This window comes from Micromys minutus (genome assembly GCF_963924665.1).
Source record: "Micromys minutus genome assembly, chromosome: 7".
NCBI classification, from domain to species: Eukaryota; Metazoa; Chordata; class Mammalia; order Rodentia; family Muridae; genus Micromys; species Micromys minutus.
Genome location: NC_137976.1, coordinates 71,164,240 through 71,182,643, shown reverse-complemented (window position 1 = coordinate 71,182,643; position 18,404 = coordinate 71,164,240). Strand labels below are relative to the sequence as shown.

Here is an 18,404-nt window from a genome sequence, read left to right as displayed (position 1 = left end):
GACTTGCATAGATAACGTAGAGGTCTTGAGTAAGCGGGAAGAGGACAGGGAGGGGAAGAGGTGGCAGCAGCAGCAGCAGTTGAAAACGTTGGGATAAATATTTTCACCCTGCTTGAAAAGCAGGAGGAGTCATGTTCTCTGTGTTTCTGACTGGAGATATGGCATACTGGTTTGAATAAGAGTGTGTAACGTCACACTTGGCTGGCCAGGACTCTGTCTCCCACCCTCTGAGATAAGGACAGGTCTATATTTTTATGGTGCTTTGAAACAAACCAGTCTGCCAAGACTTAGATACACACCTTTCTCTTCTGTCCACATCCTCTTTCTTTCTCTTTTTTTCTGTCAGCTAATCACTTGGCCAGCATGACAGCCTCATTCCCGTGACCAGAAAGTAAGATTTGAGTCCTGGGTAGGACTATGTATAGGTGGAGAATTCATGCAAAGTGTGAGAGAGACTGGCCTCAAGCCATCGTGTCCTTCTATAGGAGAATGGTTCCTTCAGTGTATTAACCGACTGAATTATTCCTGAATGCATTTGACAAATTAGACCTAATTATACTTTTGGGTTTTGTTTTTTTGTTCTTTGTTTTAGGATTCCCAAAGAAATTACAGTGAGTAATATTCATCAGGCCATTTGCAACATTCCTTTCCTGGATTTTCTCACAAACAAACACATGGGGAGACTGAATGAGGATCAGTGAATACAGTGAAGAGATCCCGAAAAGCCAGATGAAAGCTGGTCTGCAGTGTGCAAACTGTGACCCTTGTGTAATGTAAAGCTGGGATTCTGTGTGCCAGAATGCCCTGGCTGCCATCTAACTGCGTGTTACACAAGGGCACCCCTTTTACGACAGAGTTGTTTCCCAGCTGGAGGGAAGCTGAACAGACACAGCTATGTCGGTTTGCGTTTCTTTACTCCAGCAGGGCTCTGCAGGGTCTTGGTGTGAGACAAGGCCCATACACAGGAGTGAGCTTGGGCTCACCTGAGGCCTGTTTTTACAGAAGGCAAAAATAAGCCTGGGGAACTCTAAAGAAGAACAGAGCAAGCAAGTACCTTCTCCCACCTTTCCTCAGCATAGAAGGGCTGGCTGCACTCTTGGCCGGCATGAGTCAGCTACAGAGAGGGTAATATACCATGTGGGAAACCGAGGCCAAGGAGGCTGCACTGAGACTCTTTCACAGAACCATGACACTAGTGTTGTGACGGCCTGTGTCCCAGAAGAGTTCAGAAGGCATCAGGTTTGTGCCCATGTAACCCAGGAACTACAAGTGTTAATGTAGGTATCAACCTCAAAGAGGCACTTGAGCCGTGTGTGGTCCTTCTGTTCAGGTCCTTCAGAAGCTCCTGCTACTGCCTCATGTCAAGGGGAGGGAGGCAGCCCCAGTGCAAACCTTACTAGGATTGTCCTCTTGGTGGACTGGAGTCCTGTCCTTCTCTGCCAAAGAGTTTTACCAGATGAAAAGGGTTAAAACACCTGTGAGTGCCTTACCATGAAAGAGAACTGCTCTAACCCAGTGTGTCAATCAATGCTCAGGAGCAGAGCCCCTCAGTGAGAGGTGCAGACACTGGAGGGGGCACAGGAAAGACCTTAGTCTCATTGTAACCCTGCTCTTTCTCTGTCAAAGGAAACTTGAAATATCTGAGTAAAAGTCAAACTTCCTAAGCAACATAAAGCCTGTTCTCTCAGGCCCTGTACGTAGATGTGTGAGTCAGGAAGAGTAAAATCCCCTTTAATTCTGCACTGGGAGCTGCAGGTACAGCTGCAGGGAGTCTACCGTGCGGGGACTGGGCGAGCACAGCTCACTGGCGTAGTTGGGAGTATAAGGCTTAAGACCATATAGCAGATTAATAGTGTGGCACACAGATTGGCCCAGAAATGGACAGAGACCTACATAGCAGACTGTCCCGATGAGAGCAGATTCATATGTTGGGAAGAAAACCTAAAGGAATTACTTTTTTGCTTAAAAAATTGGTTTAACAGTTTCTGTGTATGTCAAAGTTTCAAGTGTTTTTTAAATCATAATGTGTAATAATTGTGTATCATTTTGTCTACAATAAAATGTTTAGTATTTGCGGTGGTTTTTGTGAGCTGGAAGCACCATACTTAGATGAGCTCATTGAAATGTGGCCATGGTATAGGTCTTGGTAAGTTTAAATTGATGTCTTCCCTTCCTTGCAATATGAAAGAATCATAGTTACATTCAGGTAGCTTACAAAAATAGAAGACACTTTACTTGGTGACCATGGGCATCATTATTTCATACAAGCAATCTGGGGTAAAGGAAAATGCATAAATGGGTTCCGTTTCTCAAAAAAGCAGACTGTCTAACAAGCTAGTTTATCTGGTGAGATAAAGTTGGTCTGTGCTTAGGTCTGAATCACTGGGATGCAATCCTTATTTAAAAAGAAAATGCATAATAGTGCAGACACTCCAGCAGGCTCTGAGATCTGTGAAGAGGCTTTGGGATACAGTCCATGGAGGTAGCTGCCCGGGAAGCAACTTGACCAGCCAGCAAAAAAGTAGAGCCCTGGAGAGGAAGGCTAGCAGGGGGCATAGGTCAGTGTGGGTCCCAACAGCTCCATGGGCCTCGGGTGACATACCCTATGCAGTAGAGGCCAATAGTCCTGAGTTCTGTCCCTCGAAGCATGAGGAAGTTAGACCTTCCTCCAGATGGAAATGGACTTTCTGATTAGTTGGCTTCATAGTGTACACACACCTGATTGAGGAAGCTCCCACACTAGTCACTGTGCTTATGGAATAATATTGAATACTCTTCTCAAATTGACAGATTAAACTCTTTATTTTTCAAAACGTACAGAATATAAAAGTTATTAAATTTTATAGGAATCTTAGCAGGTAGGATAAAGTATTTTTAAAAATTTGGGCTGGAGATGGCTCAGTTGAAGTACATGCAGTACCTGAGTTCAGTCACCAGAACCCACATAAAAAAGGCAGGCCTGGTGGTGCACACTTAAAATCTGAGCACTGGAGAGGCAGAGATGGGCAGATCACTTGAGGCTTGCTGTACAGCCAGCCTAACCTACTTGGCGAGCTCTGGGCCAATGAGAAAAGTGAAGGGTACTTGAAGAATAGTTTTGAGCTGTCATCTGCCCTCTACACATGAATACACATCCTCATACATACAGGAATACACACATATGTTCCTACACACACACTCCCTTCTCAGAGATGAGCTCTGCCCCTCCTCCAGTGTATTCTGGTCATTGTGCACATTGTGTGTAAAGTGGACTCAGGACTAAGTACAAGGCTGACATTGGTCTTGGTTGCTTCTTGGTCTGCTCAAGGAACAATGTGGCCATACTCAGATCTGTAATGAGGAGGGTCTTTCTATGAGCAGGTTTTCATTTTTAATGAGGACTGGTAAGAACTATGTGGCCACTGCAGAGATCCTAGACAACCTGTGACCTAGCAGAGGTCAGCCCAGGAAGGGACTGACTGGCGTGCTTTTTGCTGTCCAGTTGCAGCAGGGTCATGCATCCCAAGAGTGAATGCAGGGGCTGGGGGTTGCTGGGCCTGTGGTGTGGTCACTGGCAGAGTACAGCCGGAGGCTTTTAGCTGGGGCTTGCCAGTGGCCACAGTAGGACCAATAGATACCTAGAAGAGTTAAGCAGGAAAGGACAACTGAGGAGCCATGCTTGACTGGCTACTGTGGATGTTCCTAGCAAGCCAGCAGGGTGTAGGTGTAGCAGCCTCACTTTCAAGTGCAGAAGTGGACGTACCCGCTCTCCCTGCTAATGAGGAAGCAGTGGCACAGATGCCCCTCTAACCACCTTAAGGATGCAGGAGAGCTGATGTGGAAAGAAGGTGACACCCACAATGCTGGAGGCATCTGCAGCCCTGAGCAAGAAGGGTTTGCTTCAAGGTATTAGCCATGTTATGGTCATTATTTTGATACTACATTATGACATTATCGAGAGGCCACGGGTTTGGGAAAGAATATGCCTGTGCTTATAACAAGCTGCTGCAGCACATTTTTGCATTCCAGTAAACTGTTAATCTGTCCAGTAGACAATCTTTTCCCTCTTAGGAACACAGAGCATAAGCTGACAAATCTAGAGTAACAGGATCCTTGGTGTATACATATGGTTTCAATTTTCCCTTTAGAAACAGTCAGCATCATTTCCTGGGCTGGTAAGAGGAAGGCTGGGCCTGCTAGCACCTCTGAGGGGATGCTGTGTGGGAGGTCTGAGCGACTTTCTCAGCCATGGCTTTGAGATAGGAGCTCCACCACCAGAACTTGATTCTCCCATAGGGAGAGTCTAGGAAGAAAAGGGAACCACAAGGAAATCCTTAGAGTTTTACCAATGTTTGGAGGGTTGTGTAAAGGGGAACGAACGGGCTTGTTTCACACAGACATGCTGGGTTTTCCAAATACAGGATAAGTTGTCCCCTCAGCAGGGTAGTGAGTAGCTAACCAGAGTTGGGGAGCCTAAAGTTCTAAAGGAGATGTTCTCCAGACATGCAAGCTCCTCATGAGTGGGCAGGGTACTCCTAGTCCTGTGTTGAGAGGAGGCAAATTAGTAAAACGGGGTGCAGCCTCTAGAAACATGGGGTGATGCCATTCATGCTTTCAACATTCCACTTATCCCAGGAATTGTCCTTGAAACATGATCATCTTGGCTATAAAGAAATTACATGTTTGAGATTGAAGACATGGATGATCTCCCTGGATACATATCACTACCATGAGAGTTGTGTGCAAGTGATTATCTATTAAAACACACACACACATGCACACAGACTCTTACAGATTGTTGTTTTGAAACAGGGTGTGTATCCCTGGTTATCCTGGGACGTGTTATGTAGACCAGGAAGGCATTGGGTTCAGAGAGCCTTCTGTCTGCCTCTAGAGTGCTGGGGTTAAAGGTGTTACTTCTGGCCACCTAAGATTGACTTCCCCCCTCATTGGTTTTCCAGCAGGGTTTCTCTGTGAAACTCTGGCTGTCCTGTCACTTGCTCTGTAGACCAAGCTGGCCTCAGACTCAGAAATCAGCCTTTGTCTCCCTTCAACGGGATTAAAGGCGTGTGCCACCACTGCTGGGCTAAATTTCTTAATTGTAAGCATGTGGACCACTGCAAAAAGATGAGGATACTATCTGGGACTACCATAAGTCATCAAAATGTGTGTGTGTGTGTGTGTGTGTGTGTGTGTGTGTGTGTGTGTGTGTGTGTGTGTGTAAAATGCATCTTGGGGGAAAACCATCCAAAGTGTGAAACTGGCCTACCAAGGACTTGATAGTGTGCACATTTCTTAGTCTGGAGCAGTTCAGGTCACAGCTGAATTGATCATCAGATTTAAAAACTTAAGGATGTCAAATGGCCACTTAGAAGATAAGAATGTGTCCCTTCCCTGCCACTGCTGGAGGACAGTTAGGGAGGCTGAGTGCAGCTGGTGGTGTCCTGTTCTTCTGCCTCCACACCACACCATGCCCAGAGCCAGCAGCCAGGCTGCTCCTATAAGCAGAGGACCAGGCCAGGACTCTACCTGGTACTCTGGCTGTGCTCAGCTTTCCCAACCATGGTTTCCACTGGTCACACATTGAGAGTCTGAGGAGCTGACGTCTGAAAGATGGCTGAGGGATTGGGTGTGAATTTCCTCACCTCTGGAACCTGAAAAAGGAAGTGTGGCAATGTCAGTGGGCTTTTTCCTCAACCCAATCTCTGGCTCTAAAAAGGGAATCCTTGTCCCTTGCACAGTTCACAGTGGAAGTTAGGGGAGTGAGCTATGTCACTACTGTGGTGGGTCACGGGGGACATGAACCTGTTCTGCTCCCCTGCTCTTAGTTGGGATGAAGATGCTAAGTAGTCCTGCAGTGCTGGGAAGGAACCCAGAGCCTCACACATGACATGCCCTTGCTTGAGTCAGAGCAATGCTTGAGTCGGTTTGGTGTTAGTATTTTCACAGGAACCGGGGCTCTACTGAGGATAGAAGTGAGAGCCTGTGTGTGCAGTCTACCACTGAGCTACACTCCCACCCTTGAAGGTCTCTAGCCCTAGTAGTCAGGGCACAGCCTGAGCTTAGGACAGACACTGCTCACTAGGGAGCCCACAGATGCCACCTAGCCAAGGGCAGAGGAGTTTTCCTGTTCTTAGGTACATTTTGTTGGATATTCCTGTTCTTAACCATTATGACATCAAAATCTGACCCATAACCCCTACTCTGGAGAACCGGTATCTGTCTTCCCACCCTCAGGCTGACCTGGAAGCTGGCCCCAGGGCTGGGGTCCCATCCGGAGCTGTGAGTTGTGATGACTCTAGGTGTTCTTGCCTTTGTGGATCTTGAGGGCTTCACTCCAGTCCAAGCTTGGAATTCCTGTCTGCAACAGAATGTAATAGCAACCTTGCACAGGGTCAGCCATTCACTTCCTGCACCCTAGCTTCTTTAGAAGCGCTGTTCACTGCTGGTCTGCTTCAGTTCCTAACGATTCTTCCTCCTCCTACATAAGCCAGGACCAGATGCACCAGTTGGGCCACCTTAGGAAGAGATGCTCTTACGGTCTGAATGCTCCGCCAAGAAGCCTCAGCCACTCAAGCTTAGGAAAACTGGCAGAAAACCCTCGTGCAGGTGAACATCAGGCACCACCTGGCACACACCTGACTTAGAGACAGACGAACCCCAGTGCTTACAGCCCTCCTGAGACCTGACACTGCCCTTCTGGATTGCAGGCCACTCAGGAGGGAGTCCCACACCAGTGAAGGCTTTCACCTTCACCCCCACCTAGGTACAAGAGAAACGTCTACAGACAACGCTCAGCACAGCAGCGGTGCTTCTGCTTACAGCTTAGAAGAAGAAGAAGAAGGCTTACCCATACCCAGTGGACTCACATGCTGGAAGGAAAGAACCAAGTCCCAAGGGTCTTCTGACCTCCACATATGTGTTGTGATATGTGCACATGACATGCATGTACAAACACAGGCACAACAAATGTAAGACAAGAACTCCAGTGAAGCACGGGACTTGATTGATGACTTAGCTATGTGTGTACTATTCTTGCAAAGGGCTGTGGTTGAGTGCCCAGCACCCACATCTCAATCTTCACTGGCTCTCGGAACTCCAGCTTCAGGGGACCTGATGCTCTCTTCTGGCCTGTCAGGAACCTGCCCTCACATGCACAAACACACATGACTGTTAAAAGTAAAACAAGATCTCTTTTAAAATGCTTTTTTGAAAAGAGTTACAGTAGCCATCTCAAAACAAAAACCTCCAAGCTGGTCTGCCGTCCAAGCTCCCATGAGCCACTTCTCTGGAGAGAAAGGACAGGCTAGCAGACAGTCTCTCACTGAAAAGGCTCAATTTTTCTACTCCTGGAGACCCCTTAGTCTTGTCACTGTCCCTACTAAATGGTAAACTCAGGAAAGCCGTTGAGTTGTGCCATCCTTACCCATCCCCCCACGACCACAGGGGCAGGGCTCAGCTAACCAGGGCCAGTGCCTGCCTGTGCTAAGCCCTTCCCTCACACTGACCCACATTATGCCCTGAAAACAACAAGGGAGCCTTTTCTTGGCAGCATCGGAGCTGACCCTCACTGGGCAGGCAGATGGCATGGGCAAGGGAGCTGTTGTCTGCTGTGGTCAACTCGGGAGTTTTGAGGAGTAAGGAAAAGCTGAGCCAGGGCCTGTCATAATTTTTGCTTCTGAAGCTTCAATGTTCTAAAGACCAGCTGTCTACACCATTTGCTGTTCTCTTTCTCCTGGGAAGGCAGGGACTCCCCTTGGTATGCCCTTCTGTCCCCAACTATCTCTAAGCTGTACTCCAGGCAGCTTAAGCCAGCTGTTCTGAGGAGACAGCAGGGGACTCAAAGCAGGAAGAACCTACAGCAGCCCCTGGGGTGTTGCAGGAGGTATACCAGCCAAGAGGACTTGTGATGGAATAGAGAAGCTACATCAGAGGTGGAATTACCAGAACCCTGGCTACTCATGGAGGACCGTGAGTAAGGCGGACTACAGCTTATGCCAAGATAAATGAAAAACTGTGCCTCACTGTGCTCCTTTAAAAGCATCAAGGGTTCAATATGTAGGCTGCCTGGAACTTGATATGCAAACCAGACCTGGCCTTATATTCCTAGAGATCCACCTGCCTCTGCCTCTCAGTGCTGGGATTAAAGATGTGGACCACCATACCCAGGTACTTTTCTCCCCCACATCCTTCATGGACCTGACCAGCCTCAAAGAAATTAGGAAGGCAGCTGTTTAAGGCTGCTATGCCTATCTGGCCAGACAATAATGCAGTTCACTCCTTCCATGACGACCGGAACCAGTGAAGCAAGACCTGTTAGCAGGGAGAGACGGAGGCCTAGGGGACCCATGGCACTTAAAGACTGTGGTCAGGAGTGACCACAAACCTTGTTTGTTACTTTAGGGTCTCTAAACTTTGCTGAATGTTACAGCAGTTCACTTGGGTGAAGTACATCTTACAATATGGGAGGAAGGCAGGATGGGATTACGCCAGCCTCTGGGGTCCAGAGGCCAGAGAGTTTTGTGCCAAGGAAGGGCAGTAGTGCTCCTGAACTGGCACTGGGGTGAGCGAGGACTGGCCAGTCAGGCTCTTACTGTTCCAATTCTCCAGGGAAGGAAAATGCTCCAAAGGCAGATTTGCACTTGGAAAGGCAAGCCCCATCTGTCAGTGCTTTTCCACTGCTGGCTTCGAGACTCAGTTTGAGAAACTGTCTCCAAGGAGGTGGCCAAAGACCAGCTGTATAACCCATGGTAGGGAAGGAGAGCCTGTGAGGACTACAAAATGGGTGCCTGAGTCCCACTCCCTTCTGTGCTGTTCAGAGCCATGTTTTGAACTACCGGCTCAATTCCTCATTTGTAGAGGCACAGAAATAACAGGCCATGGAAAGTGGAGACATCGTGTTAAGTGAAGAGCAATAGCTAGCACCTTACCATCATAGGGCTTGGAGGTCCCTACAGGACATTCAGCAGACCACATGCTCCATGTGGGTAAAACAGCTTCTCATAACCGGCCATGATGCTCTGGAATCTCCTCCATGAAGAGGGGTTTGCACCAACATCTCCAAGCTCATAATTGGTTATGAAAGGCGGCTTCCTTTCTTCCTTGAAAGTCCAACTGATTGTTTGACTGCTTGCTTCTCTGACGTGTATGTTTGAGATTCACCATGTTTACCTGCAGGGCTTCACAGTCCCCCATCCTATGACAGACCCATAACTAGTGCATCCCCAATATCAGGACAGCAGGTCTGTGACAAATGTCCCCATGTGCCATTTTATTATGTTTTAAGTTTCATTTTAATTATTGGTATGTGTGGATCCCTCTGAGTGTAGGTATGTGTGGTGAGCAATGGATGCCCCAAAGGCCAGATGTCACATCCTGAAGCTGGAGTTGCAGTCAAGTGTGAGATGCCTGATCCGAGTGCTGGAACCGAACTCCCATCCCGTGCAAGAGCAGCGTACTCTGCTAACCACTGAGCCACCGCTCCAGCCCCCTGTACCTTTTAGTCCTGACCTTCCATCCCACCTTCAAGGAATCTAAACGGCAAAATTCCCAAAGTATTTAAACACCTGTAACAAATGTGTGGTAGTGTTTTAAATAGTCCCAAACTGGGGATCACAAATGAGACGTACGTGGCTTATGCCTTAGAGCTAACACACAGTACAGTTATTAACATTCAGAACATCTATCTATGGTCAAAGATTACATTAGGTTAAAAAAAAGAGAAACGTAATGTAGTTATAATGTGTGCCACAGACGGCTCCGAGGACGACCACCCCCTGGCACAAGCCTGACACCCTAAGTTGTATCCCTAGAACCCAAGGCAGAAGGGGAAGAGGAGTGGCTTTCTAACGTGGTCCTCCGACCTGCTCAGCTCCTCACCCCCTCCACACCAATATACATTAAATACTTTAAAACATCACGACAGCAAGAATAGGATCATGGAGGAAACCGAATGTGTACGCATCCATTGTATACTAAGATTTAGGAAGCCCCATCTGTTTGGCGGGGGGGGGGGGGGGTGAACGTGAGGGTGTCAAGGAAATATTTGTTATTTGTATTTCTAATCCCCCCCATCATGAGCATTCATCTCTTCTACGTAGAAAGAGGAGGTAGGAAGTCCTCAGTTGCCCAAAGCTGAGCTGCTAAGGGAACAAAGGATCTTCATTCGATGGGATCTTGAACAGAGCAGGCACTGGCCCTGGGCACGGCGTGGGCCGTGGGATGGGGGCTGTGCACCGCCCTCTGTGCTCACCCCACAGAAGTTAAAAGAGAACAATCTGAGAGCGAAGGAGGAGGAACCAAGGTTGGGGTGCTCCCTTGTGAGGTGCGCTCATCCTGGATCCCAGGGTAGGGAGCAGTCGGGAACGTAAAGGGATGCCTGCAGTGTCTGGAGACCAAAGACCCTGAGGCTCCCCTGCCATTCTACAGATCCTGTGGTATTCAGGCTTCGTGCTCTCCCCGCCCCCACCCCGCTTAGGGACTCAGTTTCCTCCCACCGCAGGTCGACATTCGAATCGTAGCCAGCTACCCACCTATAAGACGTGGTCGCTACGACAGCTGCGTCCGCGTCCCCGACCGGCAACACGTAGACCGTCCGGGTGGGGGGCGCCGAGGACTGGCCCCTGCGGCCGCCCGGCCCCGGTGCGCGCTCTTGAGCCGCATCCCGGGACCCCGCGCGCGCGGTTCGCACACCGAAATCGCGCTGGTACTGGGTGAGCGGCACGGCGCGGCTGGGCTCCCGCGCGCCTACGACCGACGGGCTCCCGCGCGAGACGCTGCAGTCCGTGCCCGGCTCCTCGCTCCCCGGGTCCGGGTAACCGTGCAGAGTCAGCGGCACCGCGACGTCCGAGCGGTCCAGCTGGTTCCAGCGCCGGGCCAGGCAGCACAGCCGGCTGATGCAGGGCCACGCCATGCCGCTCGGCCGCGCGCCTGCGCCGCGAGCGCGCGCGCTACCCCGTTGCCCCCGCGCAGCCCTGCGCCCCGCAAGGACGGGCTGCCGGCAGCCCTAAACTTGCTGGGGCCTTCTCTGGTTGAACCCAGAATTCCCCGAATGTTTGCTCAGAAATCAGACCTGGGCTTCACAGAGGGCGAGGTCGGAGGGAGGCTTTTCCTCGCCGTCACTCTGCCTGCATTTTTTTTTTAAAGGAACAATCCATCAAGAAGGCTCCGATGGCATGGCCAGAGGACTCTGTTGGGGCTTGGGACACGGGTGGCTGCATAATAGAGTTAAGCTGTGCCGAGCGGACTCTGCAGTCACCCAGAGTAAAAGTGGGTCAACAAAGGGAGAGATGCAAGTGAGGACTTAGGGCCATGTTTCTCGAAAAACATGTTTAAGTCAGTGAGTCTCCATTTGCCATTTACTGTGCTGTTTTAAATGGGTGACAAACAATCCAGTTTTCCTTAACAACTGTCAAGCTCCCGATCCTTTCCCTGCTTCCCTTGCCCTGATGCGCACGTGTGTTTGTTTCATGGCAAGGGAAGGTCAGTTAAACACAGAGACAGCATCCAGCTGCCGGCCAAAGGCTTCCCAAGTATATCCTGCATGCGTTCAGACCTGCACCCAGAGAAGTGGTGGTAGTTACACTGAACTACCAGGCTGAACCTGGGAAGTTTCCAGTCTGTGCCTCAGAGGACCCCCCAGTCTGGGCCAGTTGGTCAGCTCTTCTCCTTCAACTACATTAGCTGGAAGTTGTACTGGAATGGGGCTTTGGGTTAGTCAACTCAGTAGATGAAGGTCAGTGGTTATGAAATAATTCAGGGCAGAAAGTCACAGATCACCACTCTTTCTATGACAATTAAGGGTCTAGCAAGTCCTTTGACTAGCTGGTGATGGAGAGGGGACCAGTGCAACAGATGGGCTCTTGGAATGGAAGCACTGCAGGGTTGGGGCTTTGAGTCAAAGGGCAGAAATCACATACAAGATGCAAGGTGAGCAGGTTTTTCTCTGGGGTGGAGGGGGCGATTGTTTTACAGAAGGAAAGGAGCAACCTTTTAATCATACAAGGTTGTTTTTCTGGACGAACCTTTTGTATACATCCAAAATACTTTCCCACTAGGGAAAGAGAATTTTTTTTCTTTTTCTTTTTCCCCTCCTCCTCCTCTTCTCCTTTTCTTTTTCAGAAAACAAAATATTGTTTACAAACTAAGAGTCCAGAAGGAAGAGTGTAGTGTCAGGGTAACCTAACTTTTAGGCAATTTTAGTCAAAATTCTTTTTCATGGCCAGCGAGATGACACAGTGGGTGAAGGCACTTGTCACCAAGCCTGGCATCCTAAGTTCAATCCCAGGGAACCAAATGGTGGAAGGACATTGTCCTGTCGCCTCTGAGCGCAGGGTGACACATGCACTTACATACACAGGACAAAGTACAGTGAAATATTTTAAAGATGTGCTTGTTTTATGTGTATGAGTCCATTATATATGCAGAGGCCAGAGAGGAAGCCAGATTCCCCCAGACTGGACCTATAGACGGTGTGATGGTTGGGACTAAATCAGGGTCCTCTGCCAGGGCGGCAGTGCTCTTAACCAAAGGGCCATCCTTCAAGCCCTGTACAAATATTTTAGATTGAAAATTCTAAATAAATACTTTCACAGCAAAGATAACTGAAGTGGGAATTTCTGGTTTCGTTGGAGACTCAGTTGTGTGCTGTGATTTTTTCTGGGTTTTTTTTTTGTTTGTTTGTTTGTTTGTTTTTTGGTTTTTTTGTTTTGTTTTTTGTTTTTTCTGGAAGCTGTCTTAGGAGAGGATGTTTTGCTGAGAACAGACATGCAGTATATTCCTGGAAGCAGCCTGGTGAGAGGACACTCGATGTTGGGGAAAGTGTGAGTATAACCCAGAGACAGTGGACGATGCTCCGGCATTGGTTTGCCTTGCTTTCTCCTCTGATCTTCACTGGTTGTGAGTGCTTAGAACTGCACCAAAGAACTTCTGGTGGTGTCCCTGCTGCTCTTTCTGTAGACTCATGCTGATAGGTGGAGCCTCGAGGTATCATCTGGATTCAGCCACTGCTGCTGATTTATGTTTGGTATTTTGCTAGCGGACTGGACTGCTGACAATAAAAACTGGAACTACTTCTGAACAGGCCCACTTTCCCCTTGTCCTGTTAGCCACCTCCCTCCCCTACCTTTGGTCACTGGGCTGTAAGGGAGGTTGAAGTGGGTTTTGAAACATCTAAGCCTACAGAAAACACTGGGAGTTAGTGGTGAATGTCGGTAACCCCAGCCGGGGAAGACTGGGGATCAGAAGGAAGTTAAAAGCCCACAAAAAAACAGCGAACAGAAAAAAAAAAAAAGCAAATCTGTTACCTCATGTTTTGTAGTGTCGGAGATTGAACCCAAGACTTTGTACATCCCTGGCTCAGCTCCACACACCTTTACTTGTTCATTCATCAAACTTACTTCATACTAGAGCTGATACTGGGTTCCCTCAAGAGTTAGTGTTCTGGATCCATGAAATGTTAGGCCAGAAATAGGGAAAATAAGGCTGGGCCCACTCATCCAAGGGAGGGGGGCTAGGCCTGCCGAGGAGTCAGGAAAGGATTGCAGGGTCAGCCAACACAGTGAGGGGCAGAGCGGTACTTCACTTCCATGGACACACAAGGAGTTAAATTCTTCCTAGGTGACAGAATAGCTTGTATTCTGACACTCTATCAGTCATATGGATTAAAATGACATTCTACTGCCAGTCCAAGACTAGAGAGATGAGGGACTGCACTAGGGCATTAGCACAAAGGGTGGAGAGGAAGGGCTGGGCTCTAGGATTGAGAAGCAAGGCAGGGAAACCCAGGATGGAAAGATGCTACAGAGTTAGACACTTGCAACCAAGCCTGATAGCCAGAGTTCAAGCCCCAGGCCCACGTGGTGAAAGGAGAGAACCAAATTCTCTCCTGACCCCCATTTGTGTAGAGGGTGGTTTGTGATGCTAAGGTCCTGTTCCACAATTGGTTCTTGCTCAATCAATAAAGAAACCAGTGACCAATGACTGAGGATGGCATGGGGCATTTAGAGATGTGTGGGAGGATGCAGGGAGAATCAGGGAATGGGGGAAGAAGAGGGAGGCAGGAGCAGCAGAAGATTAAGTCAACCAGCCACTTGAGATTTTGGCCACTCTATCCGATTATGCCTGGGGTGGCAGGGGAGGTTTCAGAAGGGCATAGTCATTGACTTAGCAAAGGCATTTTAAGATTGACTGCTGTCTGTGTGTGTGTATGTGTGTGTATGTATGTGTGTGTACATATGTATGTATGTGTGTATACGTGTGTATGTGTGTGTATGTGTGTATGTATGTATGTATGTATGTATGTATGTGTGTGTGTGTTTGTGTGTGTGTGTATGTGTGTATGTGTGTGCATGTGTGTGTGTTGTTTTATACTGGAAATCTGGGTGGGAGATGGAACTTAAAGCAGGATAGCAAAAACTGCATACTATACATATGCATGCCATAGATCCCTTCTTTTAGTTATTTTTATTTTATGTGTAAATTTTATAGGTATTTTGTCTGCGTGTGTGTGCACCTGTGTGTGTAGTGCCAGAGGGAGCCAGAAGGGGCTGTTGGAACTTCTGGATCTGGATACAGACAGTTGTGAGCCACCATGTGAGTGCTGTGAAAACCTAGTCCCTGGATACCTGTGGCAAATACAGTCTTCCCTAATGCTCTAGCACCGAACTTGAGTGGATCCCATTCTGACCGTCATAAAACTTAATCTTTAAACTGTGCTGCACTGAGAGAGCCAACAACCTGGGATTCAGGGGAAAATCTACCTTCAAAGTTTAGTCTAGAATTATCTGGATGAATGTTAGCAAAGAGTAGTGTGCATGTCCTATGGTGACTTTCATGGTGTCCATGCAGGTTCCTTCCTACAGTAAACATGCTCTGGGGGAGGGGCCATACATTTATTGGTGTGTGTATGTGCATGTGTGTGTGATGTGCTATGCATGTAAGTGTGGCCCATGAATATGCAGTGGCTAGAACGGGGTAGCCCCTCTATGGCTCGCCGCCTTATTGATTTGTGACAGGGTCTTTCACTGGACTGGGAACTTGCTGCTTTTGGCTAGGCTGCCTGCAGGGAGATTTTAGGATACCCCTGTCTTCGGAGTCCCTTGGCCAAAGCTAATTTTACAAACATGAGCAGCCATGTCAGACATCCTGTGTGGATGCTAAGGGTTGGAACTCCTACCTCATGCTTTCCGGAGCAAGCCCTCTTACTCTCTGAGTCACTTCCTCAGTCCCAAATGTGGTCTTACAAAGTACCCCCATTCCTCCCTACAAAATTAAGTAAAATTCACTCTTCAGGCTGTGGGGCCAGTGAGGGCTCAGCAGATGAGGATTCCTGCTGCCCAAAGACCCGGGTTAGATTCCTGAGACCCACTGCTGGAAAGAATTGATTCCCAGAGTTGTCTTCTGACCTCCCATAGGCGTGCCATAGTCTGTGTGCTTGCTCACCAATGCTAGATGGATGCTTAAAAACTCAAACCCTAGTAATATAGACGAGATAAAGTCTCTGTAATTCCCCACTGGCCATCGGATACAGGAGCTCTTTCCTGTTTTCATTGAGATGGCATCCTGCCACTGGGCACTCAGATGATTGTTCAGCTCCTTAAACACGGTGGGATTCTTGGGCACAAAGCTGTGAACATCAGCACACCATACAGAACAATGGAGAGTTGGGCCACAGATAATAAAAACTGGGGAAGCTGGGAAGGTGTTCCCAAGGCCAACACCGTTTGGGGTCCAGGAGGTATTAAAGAGTAAATCAGTGCTGAAGGAGTCTTTCTCTGCCTCCTCTTTCTTCTCCTCGCCCTCCTCGCCTTCTTTCACACAATTTCAAATTAATTTACATCCCAGTACCAGCTCCCCTCTCCCCTCAGTGCCCCTCAACCCTCCCCCCATTCTCCCCCTCCCGTTCTCCTCTGAGAAGGGGCAACCCCTCCCCCTCCCTTTCTCTGCTTTATTTCTGATACAATTTCATCAACTGTTTTTGTTTGTTTGTCCAACTGAGCTTTGACTTGGCAAATTAAAACAACGTGCCTCTTTACATTTCTTACACGTATAGTTGTGTGTCCATAACACCATGCGGTTGGTTCTGTTCTCTAGCACCACTTCCCTAACTTGCCATGGCTCCGGTCCAGGGCCCCAATAGCCAGGAATACTGCATTTACGGTGATAAGCCTAGGAAACCATGAACAGAGCATTTCATTTGATTTTGTTTTGCTCGGACTTCGGTTTTTGGGGGTAAGGTTTTGCTATATATCCCTGCCTGGCTTGGAGCTCACAGGGATTAAAAGCATACACCATCATTCCCCACAGCCTTCTACTTAGTGTTTATAAATCCAGCCATCTGCAGCATTAGAAAGATTACCATAGAGGCAGATGTACTTTATCCTCCTAAGTTGGTGGCAGGCATTGCCCTCTGAATTCCCTCCTTGAATCAGGCAGGCCTTTGGGGCATGTACTTTGTGAGTCTTCTCAGTCTGTGGTGCATTTCAAAGGCACAAAAGAGTAGGTCACCTCATCTGACTATACAACAGGAGCCACCCACGGGCTGCCTCAAAGGGCTGTGACTACAGAGGCTACATTATATTTCTCTACCAGATTTAGACAGTTTCCAACACACCCTGTGAATAAGCAAAGAACTTGTTCACCTCAAGGGGGACATTCCTTATTTCCAGTCATAAGCCCCAGTTAGGGATATCAGAGATGACCATAAGCTTTTTAAACCTTGAAATACAATTTTAGTTCATAGGCTTGGAGATCATAAACCTCCACAAACACAGTGAAAGGGTGTGCTCAGCAGATATTTAAAGCTCTCTTTACAGGGATGAAGAGGTGGTTCCAAAGTTAGAAGCACTTGCTGCTCTTGCAGAATACCCCAGTTTGGTTCCCAGTACCCATGTGACATCTCACAAGCTGCTGAAACTCTACTTCCAGGCGATCTGATGGCCTCCTTTGACCTCTAAGGGCTCCTTCATGCACATGGTGCATATGCATATTCTCCGGCACACACACACACACACACACACACACACACACACATTAAAAATGCACATAAATAAATAGTATCTGGCAGGATAGCACATGCCTTTTATTCCTGGCACTCAGGAGGCAGAGGCAGGAGGATCTCCCTGAGTTTGAGGTCAGCCAGGTCTACATAGTGAGTTCCATGTCAGCCAGGGCTACATATCAAGACCCTGTCTCAAAAAATAGAAGTAAGCAAATGAAATGTCTTTGCCAAGTATAGGCACACATCTTTGTTAATAGGTATGCCATGGCTGGAGAGGTGGCACAGCAGTTAAGAGCACCCACTGTTCTTGCAGAGGGCTGGGGTTCAGTTCCCAGTACCCACATGGTAACTGATAATGTGGAGTAGGCTGCCATCAAACTCAGAGAAGTCCACTTACCTCACTAAACTGGCTATACATTTTTTTTGAAAAAGTATGACATTTTTGTTTAGACAACACGGCACTGATTCAGCTAAAACATGGCTGACGTCTGACATTCAAGGGCCTACATGAATCAGTACAAAATGACTGACACTGGATGTCAGGGGAACTCCAAAGTAAACAGTAACTGATGTATGCTGTTACGTAATTAACTTTGCCAAAGTACCACCTTTTCTGCTTTTTCCTGTTATACATAAAGATGATCTTCAGATCAGAAGCGTGGACCTGCCTCTCTCTCTCTCTCTCTCTCTCTCTCTCTCTCTCTCTCTCTCTCTCTCTCTCTCTCTCTCTCTCCCCTCTTTGTGTTTGTGTGTGTGTAGATTTGTGTGCTAGCTTATGTGTGCTGCATTCTGCTTGAATGCCTGCTAGCAGCTGTCTACCCAGCAGTTTATGTGGCAGCCTTGGGCCAGAGTGAATAACGTCATATCCACTGATGTTTCCTCATAATCTCTTCAACTTCCTATGACGTCCCTTTTTCCTGGCACTGTAGGTAGCATGGACCTCACAGCCATTGTCCTGGATGGACAAAGGGTTGGTTATGAGCCATTGTATCCTTAATCACGTTCACAGCTCTAATTTCTTTGCCTGTATGTTGGTCTTAAGATGCCACCTTCATCCTGGTAAAACATGGCTCCAGCAAACCTTACTGGAGTCATCAGAAGTACTTTGCATGAAGTCTGTGCACCTCTCTGCAAGCTTATCTTCCGAGGACTTCCTGTGATAGCAGGTATTGAGAAGAAACCCATCACAGGCTTGAGCCAGTGTCTAGAGCCTATAAAAACCAAATATTACAACATATGCAGACATTTTAGAATCAGCAATAGTGCATGGGTTTGGTGGCTGCATATGGGATGGATCCCCAGGTGAGGCAGTCTCTAGACGGTCTTTTCTCCAATCCCAGTTCCTCTGTTTATCCCACTATTTCCTCCCATGAGTGTTTTGTTCTCCCTTCTAAGAAGGACCCATTTTTAAATTTGGTTATTTGTT

General features: G+C 48.0%; 2 protein-coding genes across 4 annotated transcripts in view; one reads left to right on the top strand and one right to left on the bottom strand.

Moving 5' to 3' along the window:
* The window catches only part of YEATS2 (YEATS domain containing 2), an 80,861-nt gene extending 78,880 nt beyond the window's left edge, over positions 1 to 1,981 (top strand). For all 3 annotated transcript variants that reach the window (XM_080919020.1, XM_080919019.1, XM_080919018.1), the window contains one exon: positions 593 to 1,981. In XM_080919020.1, coding sequence (XP_080775146.1) covers positions 593 to 701 — 109 coding nt within the window. In that variant the 3' untranslated portion in view covers positions 702 to 1,981. The remainder of the gene's footprint in view (positions 1 to 592) is intronic.
* A 3,533-nt stretch (positions 1,982 to 5,514) lies between these two features.
* Positions 5,515 to 10,891, bottom strand: MAP6D1 (MAP6 domain containing 1; the record flags this gene model as incomplete). The annotated part of the gene is made up of 3 exons (XM_080918719.1): positions 5,515 to 5,633; positions 6,223 to 6,340; positions 10,512 to 10,891. The coding sequence occupies 3 exons, from the start codon at positions 10,889 to 10,891 to the stop codon at positions 5,556 to 5,558; spliced, it is 576 nt and encodes a 191-aa protein (XP_080774845.1). The 3' UTR covers positions 5,515 to 5,555.
* Positions 10,892 to 18,404: the final 7,513 nt, after the last annotated feature.